The 13,312-nt window shown below is 44.2% G+C and overlaps 1 protein-coding gene across 1 annotated transcript in view; it reads right to left on the bottom strand.

The window, feature by feature from the left end:
- The window catches only part of LOC147677796 (ATP-binding cassette sub-family C member 12-like), a 1,047,046-nt gene that overhangs the window by 526,134 nt on the left and 507,600 nt on the right, over positions 1-13,312 (bottom strand). Inside the window, exon 13 of the mRNA XM_086945450.1 lies at positions 3,568-3,692. Within this exon, the coding sequence (XP_086801576.1) occupies positions 3,568-3,692 (125 nt within the window). The remainder of the gene's footprint in view (positions 1-3,567; positions 3,693-13,312) is intronic.

Here is a 13,312-nt window from a genome sequence, read left to right as displayed (position 1 = left end):
TAGGCTTTAAAAAGGCTATGCGGAAATTTCCATAAAGTGTACATAGCAGTAAAAAGTGCAGAGTGCTTTGTGCTGAAATGTTGTCGCAAGGGCATGGACCAGCTGGGTGCATCCGCAAGGTGAAAGCCAGGCATCCCGCCGCGAGGGGCCGTCGTGGAGATTAAGCAAGCTATTGCCCAGAGTTGCAGAGTGTGAACTCATGATTCAAGTAGGCACCAAAGCGAGAATTATCGAGTCCATGGACGTATGGACTCAAGACCCTGCCAAGTCGGGAATTGAACCCTGGTCCTGGGCTGACCTCTGCTTCAGGGTCTGCCTCCTCTAACCAGTGAGCCACACTTCTCCACAATTCCTAACTAATTCCTAACTATAACTTGTCTGAAACCTATGTTTTTTTCAGTGCACTCACGGACGGGTGCTGTTAACGCGATAGTGCATTCGCGTAAATATCGGCGATCACTCCTTTCTCCTTCCAAGTACCAGGGAAAGCACTCCACAGGGACTTCACTTGCCATAAATTACTTTAATCCATGATTCACAGGGATAAGTATAACATGGCGCGTTTCGGCGATGCTTTAATCGTATGTTCACATTGTGTCATCCAAGAAGCGGCCATTTTAAAACCAGGGTGAGGCAGATCAAATGGTCAAACATTCATAAAATTTGAAAACGGACTATCTATTGCCAATTTTCTGCACCATTTTAGAGTGTCTCAATATAACTTTATCGAGTACAAATTTCATTGTTGCTCGCGAACTGTCTAAAACATAGTAACTTATTTCATTAAAGACAGCGTCAGTATTGACATTATCGATATGACATTCGTCAATTACATTATTACTTATGCTGTGTTTTAAACATTCGTGAAACAAAAGCATAATTTTATCAACCAATTACGTCCTGTATCGGCAAAAATGACAAATCCATAATTTTACAGAGAATAACACCGTGTATCGGCTATTGGCAAACAAATTTTATACAGTTAATATCAGAGGCACAAAATAATTAAGTCCGTAAATGCATCAAGTAAACATTTTCCAAAAGATCAGCCCCATTTACACTTAGCACCACCACAGAGTTTCAGTTTAGCACAATATGAATACCAGGAGCCCCCGACTATTCAGTCCCCCAAATGTACTGATAATTCCTCCCCTACGTTCATCCCCTTCGGGGTCTTAGTTCCAAGGTCTATAATATATCTAGATACAAGCCTGCGGAGCTTTCAGATCCTGTCACCTCCTCTAACACTAATAGGGACAGAGTCCAAGCCATAATAACGTAACAGGTCCCTGTTACTGTTATGCTTCTCAGAAAAGTGTCTAGCCACAGGGTAGGTTACATCACCCTTGGCTATTGCCCGCATGTGTTCTAGGATTCTAATTTTTACTGAGTGAATCGTGCCACCCACGTAGCGTAAGCCACATGGGCACTGCAAACAATATACCACATAACTTGTGGTAACAAGTGAGAAACTTGTCAATTAATTTAGGTTTACTTAGACCATCTACTTGAAAAGAAAGGGTCCTCTTACTCCCCGGGCACGCCTTGCATTTTCCACAAGGAAAGAAACCCTTAAGCTCCCTTAGGGTTCCAGAGTTTTTAACCGCCGGGTGTAGATGACTTTGTACTAGAATGTCCCTTAAAGACCATGCCTTCCTAAATGTTACTAGTGGGGCACCAGGAATGTCAGATCCGATTACGCTATCCGTTTTCAAGATGTGCCAGTTTTTTTCATGATCCTTCGTAACTGCATAGCATCACTTGAAAACGTTGTTACCATTCTGAATTTATTTTTACCTGTTTCATTCCCTTTGTTTTCTACATTTGTTTTATTCAACAATTCACCTCTTGGTATGGCCTTGACTTAGTTATAGTTATATGCAAGTCAGACTTTCCATAGGAGAAGCATTTTTTGTTCTGCTAATACCTTTGTCTGGGTTTGATGAATCCTCTAGAAACATTCCTAACAAATATTCACCCCCCTAAGCTCTTACCTGGAAGGTTTTCAGTTGATCCATCAAGTAGGGGCTGAAAACTAGGGGAGGTCCCAAAATACATTTTTACCAATGCAATTTCCTGGGATTTTTGAACAGCGATACAGAGAGAAATTAGGCTTTAAAAAAAATGATATCCAGCACCGCTGGATTCCCAGGGGACTGTTGCGCAAGAAAATGTCAAAATAAAAAATTCTGGTTGCTTTATGCCCATTGGAACAAGATCGGTCCCGCGAGGCTGTGATTGGCTGCCATAATCTGTAGAAATTTTTTGCGCCCGCTAACAAAGGACTCGATGACTCACTCCAAGTGTCATAAACCAAAGAATGTGAAGAAGGCTGTAAAGGGCAGGGTGTGGAAACCATGATCCCCTAGCAATTATGGCGGGGTCTATGAGGGACCCTCTCAGGGAACATAATAAAAGAAATATTTTTGAGATGTCACAGTACTGTGGGACTTCCGCAGGAGCCAGAACATTCCCCATGAAGGCTAACCTGGGGTAGGGTTCTGTGGGACGTTGTTTGTCTGTGGTGGGTTAGCTGCCCAAGCCGGGTTGGGAGCAAGAGCTGGCCACAGGTCAGGGCCCTGAAGCCAACCCTATAACATAGCATGGCTTCCTTGTAAAGTGTGGGCTGGCACTGGTGTGGTAAAGGAGACCACGCCCATGAGTTGAAGACCGGATTAGAGATACGATACCTGTAATGACAGATCAAAAGCATATGCTGTCTTGCAAACAGCTAGCATATCACCCAAAGATATTTGGAGATACCGGCAGCCATAGGTGCCTATTACTCAAATAGCTAACACCCCTAACCAGTGTAAGGCACTGTAAAATGTTGGTCAGGTGGCAATGCCCATAAATTAGACAGGAAGTCCATTTGTCCTGTGTGTATCAATGTAAAATCTGCAGCATACGCTCTAATAACACAGCTTAATGTTTACCACGTTCTTTTTGTTATGTGGCAAACGTTAAGACAGAAAGTGACAATGTAACCCTCTGCGTTCACTGGGCAATTGAGACACTAGTAGAGTACAAAGAAGACTGAGCAAGGCAATGTGAGCATTGTGGTTATAAGAACTCATTGTGAGAATCTGCTTATCTGATAACTTATAAGAATGTAGCGCCGTTATGTATGTGCCTTACTAATAACAAAATTTAAAAAATGAGAGCACAGCATGTAAGATTTACCTCAAAACCATAATAATTTTAAAATCTTCGCTATTTTGGTTTGTATATTTTGTAGGTTTTCTCTTCTCGATTCTCAAGTCAAATAACAGCACTGTCATGGTCTTCACCAACCCAATGGCTAGCTGGCATGATGGTATACTCTTAACACCTCAGATTTATATTTGTTTTTAGCTTCACCCCTTCCAAAAATTCACACCCTACACAACACCAACCAGACCTGCACAATCGTAGAAGGAAAGGGCCTGATTCATTAGGACACACTAATTCGCACGGAGCAGCAACTTGTCAGACAAACTTTCAGGGTCATTTAGACCCCATCGGTCAGTCCCAGAATCCTCTTAGACATTCATTTACAATAAGTACAACCTGATAATCAGTGTTTACCTTTTCTTATCAAATTCTTTCCCAAACAGGATATTTTCTTTAACACTTGCATGAAAGATCCAAGCTTGTTGTGACACATATGCCAATGTACCATTAACATATACAGCCCCATCCAGCAGGTGCATCTGAAAAAAGCAGATTTAAATTACCAAAGGAATTAAGTGTAAGGCACACACATAATACTGGTACTGAATATAAAATACTCAAATGACGCTGGTGACAAAAACAGGAGCAAGAATATGGTTGGAGATTTGCATAATTGGTTTACTATTCTATTTATTTCCAGTTCACAAACATCTCCATAAGGACAACAGGAAAGCTCATGTTTCCAAGTGTACTTCTGGGAATATCATGTGCCTTTTTTAAAAGCTCCTATTTCGCTCTGTTTTTTCTTCATAGCGGAAAACTCTGCACAGGGAGTATGCAGCCTTCGGTGAAAATGCACTATTTCCTAAGTAGACGAACTATTTTTCCCTGTGGAGAAGTACCTTTCTTACACTTCATCAAGTCGTGGGTGATATGTTACTCTTCCTTTACTGGAAGAGCAATTACTCCAGCCATAGACTAGACTAAAACTCCAAACATTTCAGGACTGAAATGGATACAAATAAAAGTGTGGGGATATCTACAAATACACATTTATGGACATCAACAAGTTTTCAAAGTGAATGACGCCTTGGAACACACACATAGCATCCATTGAGCGGGATTTGTGATTGTGGATTTTTCAGAAAGTGTGGCAATAAATCCTCATTCAAAAATGAATATACACCTGACCGGAATCCTTTTGTGAATTCCTGGCAGATGTAAAAAAAGAAAGAAAATCCAATCACAAGCTTAATCAGGTCAAAATGACTTTTTATTTGGTCTCTTGCTCATCAGTTTAAATGTTTTTAGCTTCAACACTGCTTATTGTCATTGATTATTTGGTTAGGCTACAATATATTTTTATATTTATGTATTAGGTGTGATTAATGAAAAAATTGATTGATGCTGCCTGTGATGTAGTGCTAAGTTTGTGGGTACCGTTGGTAAAGGAAGAACACTAATATACATTTCATTTCATTTCGTTATTCATGATCGCTTAATTAAAAGCATTGCATGTGGGCGCCCGGGTTTAGATGGTAACCTATTGGTGCAATTTAGCAGGTTGCGAGCAGCATACAGTCGCGAGGGTGTATATATATATATATATATATATATATATATATATATATATATATATATATTACCTACTGGCGGTCGCCAGTAGGTATATATAGTTAGGATTTTTTCTCTATGGGATTTTTGAAAATTCTATGTCTAATAACTTTGGCGTTTGTGGACGGAATTGGCTGAAATTTTCAGGAAAATGGAACATTTTGTTTCTGAGCAGCCCCCGACAATTTGGGGGGGTTTCATCAAGGGGGGGCCGAGAAAAAAGGGGGGTCCCAAAACGCGTTTTTCCCATGTTAATTTCCATAGGGCGGTTGGCCTCACTTTTAGCTCGAATGGCTGAATGGATTTGCATGAAACTTGGCAAAATTGTAGGGACTGTTAGCCCGATGTGCCTTTGCTAGGTCTCAATATATGTGCTCCAGTGGGTTTTGAGTAATTTAGGTTCAAAAAAAGATATATATCTGGGCGGAGCCTAACCACACATCTGATCTGATTGGCTGTCAGCACTTCATCCAAGAAGTGTTGGCAGCCATCTTGGGACCAATATACATGATAGCACCTCATTAAAAAGCATTGTAGTTAATAGAGGGTTTTAGGACTTTAGTTACATTATAAATCATTTGTTGATGGTACCATACTCGTTTTAGGAATTGTGGTGGGTTCTAAGGTGATTTTACCATGTGAAAAAACCTTCTGCTGTGATATCATGAATATTGTTTGAAAGAAAACTAATATCTCATGATTTTCCCACACTGGTTTGGAAGGGGATCTATAAGCTAAACTGAAAGCATATTTTCTGTAAATTCACATTATCTTTCTCAGTCATGTGAAAATGAAGTCTGACATTCTCAGTAAAACATGTACATCCAACAAGGACAGAGACTGTCAGTTGATTCCTTTGTGTTCTACTGCAGCCTCCTAGAGTGTTCTAAAGAACAACTAGAGCGCTAACAGTCCTACTTATTACAAAGGTATGGCACACCTGAAGCCATCTTGATTGGAATAAAGTGGTAACTCTTAAAACATTTAATTTAAAAAGAAACAACACGAGGGGGTATATTTTGCCATAGAAAGTATGATTAGTGCTGCAGAATGAAAAATTAGGGCACATTTTGAGTGACTTCTCAAATCCTTTTCTATTTCATTAAAACATTCTGACATGCAGTCTCCCAAAATGGCCACCAGAGACAAAAGAGCCCAAATGTAGCCCAAATATCACCCAGATGTAGCCCAAGTATAGCCCAATGACAGAATGTCCCAGAGTGTTCTAAAGAACAACTAGAGCGCTAACAGTCCTACTTATTACAAAGGTATGGCACACCTGAAGCCATCTTGATTGGAATAAAGTGGTAACTCTTAAAACATTTAATTTAAAAAGAAACAACATGAGGGGGTATATTTTGCCATAGAAAGTATGATTAGTGCTGCAGAATGAAAAATTAGGGCACATTTTGAGTGACTTCTCAAATCCTTTTCTATTTCATTAAAACATTCTGACATGCAGTCTCCCAAAATGGCCACCAGAGACAAAAGAGCCCAAATGTAGCCCAAATATCACCCAGATGTAGCCCAAGTATAGCCCAATGACAGAATGTCCCAGAGTGTTCTAAAGAACAACTAGAGCGCTAACAGTCCTACTTATTACAAAGGTATAGCACACCTGGAGCCATCGTGATGGGAATAAAGTGGTAACTCTTAAAACATTTAATTTAAAAAGGAACAAAATGAGGGGGTATATTATGCAATAGAAGGTGTTATTAGTGCTGCAGAAAGAAAAATTAGGGCACATTTTGAGTGACTTTTCAAATCCTCTTCTATTTCATTAAAAAATTCTGACATGCAGTCTCCCAAAATGGCCACCAGAGACAAAAGAGCCCAAATGTAGCCCAAATATCACCCAGATGTAGCCCAAGTATAGCCCAATGACAGAATGTCCCAGAGTGTTCTAAAGAACAACTAGAGCGCTAACAGTCCTACTTATTACAAAGGTATGGCACACCTGAAGCCATCTTGATTGGAATAAAGTGGTAACTCTTAAAACATTTAATTTAAAAAGGAACAAAATGAGGGGGTATATTTTGCCATATGAATTATGATTAGTGCTGCAGAAAGAAAAATTAGGGCACATTTTGAGTGACTTCTCAAACCCTCTTCAATTTCATTAAAAAATTCTGACATACAGTCTCCCAAGATGGCCACCAGAGACAAAAGAGCCTAAATGTAGCCCAAATATCACCCAGATGTACCCCAAGTATAGCCCAATGACAGAATGTCCCAGAGTGTTCTAAAGAACAACTAGAGCGCTAACAGTCTTACTTATGACAAAAGTATGGCACACCAGAAGCCATCTTAATTGGAATGAAGTGGTAAGTCTGAAAACACTCAATTTAAAAAGGAACAACATGAGGGGGTTAATTTTGTCATAGAAAGTATGATTAGTGCTTCAGAAAGAAAAATTAGGGATCATTTTGAGTGACTTCTCAAATCCTCTTCTATTTCATTAAAAAAATTCTGACATGCAGACTGAAACATGCACTTTGAATACCAGCAGCAGACGTCCCTGGTGAGCAGTAGCTTTACTACAGTGATCTATGTAATATCTAGAAAATGAGGAGGCCTTCGCGTGTATAGAGAGAAGATACTTTATTTGCCGACGGAGCGCCGGAGCACACAACCGATGCTCGGAAGCGGCCGGCGCCAATAACACAAAATGGCCGCCTTCCGCTTCCGTTGACTTGACTTCCCGTTCCGCCTAGCGGAACACTAGTGCGCTAACGCACAACCATTACCACATATCTCCCCCCTTTAATCGCAGTAATTAAGCAATGAAAGTTCTTACTTCCAGTCCATGTTAAAGTCTTTGAATCTCTCAGGTGTCTTCACTTCTCTTCCCACTCTGGTTCTCACCTTCGTCGTTCTCTCCCCGCACTCCTGATCCATGCTCACCTTTCCATGAGTTCCACTCTTGTCTGCCACGTCCTCATTCATCTCTTCCTTCCGTTCACTCCCCTGTCCTTCTCTTTCTCTTGCACCACAGTCATTCTCGCTTACTTCCTGCTGTCCTTCTTCTACGTTCACCTGTCGTTCTCTGCTACTTCCTTCTTCTCCATCTTCTTCGACATTCTCTGATCCTTCTTCCACATCACATTCCTCTTTGATAATTCTGCTGCACTTGGCCATCCTGTCCTGTGACCATACCTTTCCGTCGCTCAGCAAGGCAGATCGGTCGTACGGTTCCAAAACCTGTAATGGCGGCGAGAACTTGCTCTCACCCTTCTTCTTGTGGACTGCTAGTTTTACTCTTACCCAGTCCCCTTTCTCCAGCTTAGCCTCCTTTACTTTGTGGTTCTTATTGAAGTGAGACGTATAGATCTCCTGCGCTCTTTCCAGGTTTCTTTTCACTACTGCCGGAGACCATCTGCTCTGTATCACCAACTTCCTCCACGCCTGATTGTCCTTGGTGAACGCTTCTCTCCCCCTCAAAATCTTGAAAGGGCTGTACCCGGTGCTGCCCGGGGTGATCCTGTATGCCCAAACCATCCTTTCCAGCTCCTTCTCCCAATCCAAACCGTCGTTGACGGCCGCTTGTATGGTTCCCATGATCACACGGTTGAACCGCTCTACTTGGCCATTCCCTGCGGGATGGTAAATGGGTGGGTGCTTCACTTCTATCCCATTCCTTTCGGTGAAGGTTGTCCATCTAGCCGAAGTGAACTGAGGGCCATTGTCGCTAACGATGATCTTTGGAATGCCCTCTCTCAGGAATGTGGACTGTAGGAAGTTTACCACCGCCTCTGTGTCCATGTTTTCTCTTATTTCGATTTCTGGCCATTTGGAGAATTTGTCCACCAGCGCTACTACGTACTTCGGTGTCCCTGCTTTGCTTAGGACTGGCCCTAAAATGTCCACAGATAGCATTTCCCACGGGCCATCTGGTATGGGGAATTTCCCCAGGGGTGGTCTGATTACGTTTTGAGATTTGTCTGCTTTAGCGCAAGATTCACACTGTCTCACGTGCCTTTCTATCTGTGCATCGACAGCCGGCCACCAGTAGGCTTGTCTGGCAAGGGCTTTGGTTTTGGTGATGCCCTGGTGTCCTTCATGCAGTAAGCCCATCAGATGTTCCAGTACTCCTTTGGGTGGTATCACCTTGTCCCCTCTCAACAGGAAGATGGAATCCTCGGCCAGTGATAGTTCCTCTCTGACCTCCCAGTATCTTCGGAGCTCTTCTCTCAGGTGTCTCTTTTCTGGCCACCCGTGGACCACATATCCTTTGATGGCTTCCAAGTCAACATCCTCTTTGTATGCCTCCTCCCACTCTTGCATACTTATCGCCTTCTCTGCTTCCTGGATCGTGGCGACTACATAGCCTGCCCATTCCTGTTCTTCTTGGTCACTCCCCGCCTCCATGGCTGCCGCCCTGCTGAGGAAGTCCGCCACTTTGTTTTGTGGCCCCGGGATGTGTTCCACGTCGTAGAGGAAGTCTAGCAGGCGCAGAGTCATCTTTGCGATCCTCGGTGTGGCATGCGCATGGCCACTTGATGTCAGCACTCGGACCAAGGGTTTGTGATCCGTTTTTACTAAGAATCGTGCCCCCCATAGGTACTGGCGGAATCTTTCCATGGCCCACACCACAGCCAGCATCTCCTTCTCCACCACGCTGAACTTCTCTTCGTTGGGGGCTAGAGACCTGGATGCGAAACTGACTGTGTGTAACTCTCCCTTCTCGGCTCGTTGCATTAGGACTGCCCCCAGTCCTCGGTCACTTGCGTCTGTCGTGAGGATTGTCTCTGCCTGGGGATCAAATCCTTTGAGCGGGATGGTGGCACTCATCTCTTTCTTTAACGTCTCAAACTCCTCTTGTTCTGCCTGGCCCCACTGGAATTTGTTCTTCTCCTTGAGCAGCTGTCGTAGGTGGTGCGTCTTGGAAGCAAATTGTGGCACGAACTTACTGTAGTATTCGGCCATCCCTAAGAATGACCGAACGTCCTCCTTTTTGCGCGGGGTGGGTGCGTCTTGAATGGCCTTCATGTTGGCGGTTTTGGGCCTGATTCCTTCTTCACTTATTTCGTGGCCTAAATAAGTGACTGATTTCACTCCCAACCTGCATTTCGACCACTCTGCTGTCAGTCCGTTGTTCTGTAGGATCTTGAATACTTTGTGGAGCTTCTCATTGTGGTCGTGCATGGACTTCCCCATGACCAGGATGTCATCCTGAAAAAATTGAACGTCGACCACTCCTCTCAGCAATTTGTGCATCATCTTTTGGAAGACTGCGGCCGCCGAAGCTAGGCCAAATGGCATCCTCAAGAATTCATAACAGCCGAAAGGTGTGATAAAAGAGGTGAGGTGTGTACAGGAAGGGTGTAGTTTGACTTGATGGTACGCCGATGACAGGTCCACTGTCGAAAACCATTTGATGTTTTTGGTCTTCGACAACATCTCGTTTATGCGTGGCAGGGGGAACTTGTCGACAAGTATGTTTTTGTTCAACTCCCTCAGGTCCACACATAGCCTGACCTTGCCGTTGGGTTTTTGAGCTACTACCAAGGGGGAAAGCCACTCTGCACTTTCTATGGCTCTGATCACCCCTTCCTTCTCGAGTCTGTCCAACTCTTGTTGCACCGCCTCTCTGCTTCTGAACGGGATGTTCCTCACTTTGTGCACCACTGGCGTTGCTCCTTCTTTCAGCTTGATCAGGTGCTTGTATCTCGCTAGCTCCCCGATTTGGCCGTTGAATACTCTTGGGTACGCCTTCTTCCATGCTTCCACGTCGTCTCTTTTCTCCATGTCCATAAGCAGGATTTTCTCGATTCCTCCCGGATTCAACTGGATCCCCAAGGCACCTTGGTCTCTCCAGCTCAGCACTGAGGGGCCTCTCTCCGCTATGTACAGTTTGCACATGGCTTGGCGGTCCCTGAACTCGAACGACAGAGGACAGTACCCCAGCATGGGGATTCTTTGCCCGGTGTAGGTGACCGGACGCAAGTCCATGGGACATAGTCTTCCTCCGTGTGTGGACGCAAATTTGTCCTCCCACACTTTCTTTTGAATGATTGATATGGGAGCTCCACTGTCCGCTATCATTTCCAACGGTATCCCTCCAATTAGCATGTCCAATCGGGGCTTGTCGTTTCCTGAATCATCCATCTCCAACACTTGGACATCTATGTACAGGATTTCCTCTAGGTCATCGGTTTCCTCCGACTCATTGGTGTCGTCTTGCTGCTCTCTGTCCACGAACTTTACTGTGGCTCCTTTTGGTTTCCGGCGGCATACCTTTTCGTAATGACCAAATATTCCACAGTACGAGCACTTTGCTCGGAACGCCGGGCACGCCTTGTCGTTCCCCAGATGGTTGACACTGCCACATCTGTAGCAGCTCGGACGTCCTCCCTTGTTCCCTCTCTGATCTGTGGGGTTTGCGGACTTCTGTTTCCTACCATCCAGGTGTTTCTGCGGCTCCCTTTGCTTGGGGCGGTCTCCTCTATGGTGAGTTGATATCTGGCACACTGACTGCGTCCCTCCTGTCTCCTTCTTGGCTGCTTGGGCGCAGCGTTTCGATAATTCAGCCTTCTTTACCATGGCCCAGATTTCTTTTAGTGGAGCGTCTCCGTTCACCCATAGTTTTTCTTGGACATGGGCGCTCGACGTGTGCATGATGATTTGGTCTCGGATGAGTTCGTCGTGCAATGCGCCGAATTTGCAGGAGATGGCGAGTTTCTGCAGGGCAACTACATACTCGTCCACGGTTTCACTGCTCTTTTGCTTCCTTTGGAAAAAATTGTAGCGGTCAATTGCGACACACACCACGGGCCGGAAGTGCGCATCAAGGTCAGCGATGGTGTGGCTGAAAACATCAGTGTCTGCGGCATCTCTTTCCACTTTCACAATAGTGTCGTAGATTCTGATCCCTTCCGGGCCCAGGTTATGTAGTAAGATTTTCTTCCTTCTTTTGCTTGAGTATGGAGCGCCTGCCTCCTCTTCTAATGCGTCGAGGTAGTTAAGGAAGTACCTCTTCCAGTCCTCCCATTGCCTCTCTGGTTCCCCTGGATTAGTTAGGAACGGTACCAGTTGCGTGAGGGACGACGAGTGCACTGCCATTCTGCCTGTTCTGTTCCTGGCGGGTTGGACGGAAACTGTTTTCCCTTGGGGGCTGCCTGGAGCGTTATGCTTGGACGGGTCCCCTTCCTCAGGGTCACTCTCACTTTCCTCTCTCAGTTGTGCGTTGAGGGGGTTAGGTGGCGTCTGTGCCCCAGCCCCCTTTACAGCATATGCGTCAGCAGCTACTTCTGGGCGGGCGGTGGATGACTCCCCTCTGCCCTCTCCCTGTTCCGCCAGTTTGCTTTTGCTGGGTATATTCTCCTTGGGGCGATGTTCCCGCTGCCCCTCGGGTCCCCCCTCTTCGCTCGGGCTCAATCGCTATGCTCGCTCGCTCGCTCCGCGTTTCTGAGGAGCTGGGTATTCTGAGCGCATGCAGGCCTACCTCTGCTGCCTGATCTTCACGAGCGCGACGGCTGGGGTGCGCTTTGAAATTCCAGGTGTGGCCCTCTGCCACGCTCCGTCGTTACTTATCTCCTCTTTGGCATCAAAACGCTCCTTTATGGTTTCGATTTTGCCAGCAACTGTCACTGGGGTCCGTTTTTCACCTCGTCGCCATTGTAATATCTAGAAAATGAGGAGGCCTTCGCGTGTATAGAGAGAAGATACTTTATTTGCCGACGGAGCGCCGGAGCACACAACCGATGCTCGGAAGCGGCCGGCGCCAATAACACAAAATGGCCGCCTTCCGCTTCCGTTGACTTGACTTCCCGTTCCGCCTAGCGGAACACTAGTGCGCTAACGCACAACCATTACCACAATCTAATGTGCAACTAGAGTGCTAACATTCAGAATTTATGGCAAATGTGTGACACATCTGAATGCCTTCTTGATGGAACCAAAGTAAACAAGCATTGAAAATGCAATAGATCTCGCCCTCGTTTAAGTTAAAGCCATTCTGTTTGTAATGAGGTGGCTTTTTAGCTTTGCTTTTATTAGTGTTTTTTCAACTTTCATGTAATTAACATGCATCTGTATGCATATAAGTATATGTATGCATGCATTTATGTTTGTATTTATATAGATATACAGATGATATATGTTTATATATGTATGTATATATATATATTCACTGAAAAAACCATAGCCTATAGACCATATATAGTTAGGAATTAGCATTTACAAAACCTTGAAAATTCACTGAAAAAACCATAGGTTATAGACCATATATAGTTAGGAATTAGCATTTACAAAACCTTGAAAATTCACTGAAAAAACCATAGGTTATAGACCATATATAGTTAGGAATTCGCATTTACAAAACCTTATTTTACTCACACAAAACCATTGAAATTCCATATATAGTTAGTTGCACTAACTATATATCGCGCACCCGCAATCCACTGCTGATGATGTCACATATTACATCATTCATGACATGGTCAGTGATATCACTGATGACATCACTGATGACATCTCAAATGACATCACTGATGACATCACTGATGACAACATCCAGTGACTGTATGTTTCTGTAAAGTTAAAA

This window comes from Lissotriton vulgaris, chromosome 12 (genome assembly GCF_964263255.1).
Source record: "Lissotriton vulgaris chromosome 12, aLisVul1.2, whole genome shotgun sequence".
In the NCBI taxonomy this organism is placed as follows: Eukaryota; Metazoa; Chordata; class Amphibia; order Caudata; family Salamandridae; genus Lissotriton; species Lissotriton vulgaris.
This window is presented reverse-complemented; position numbering and strand designations above follow the sequence as displayed.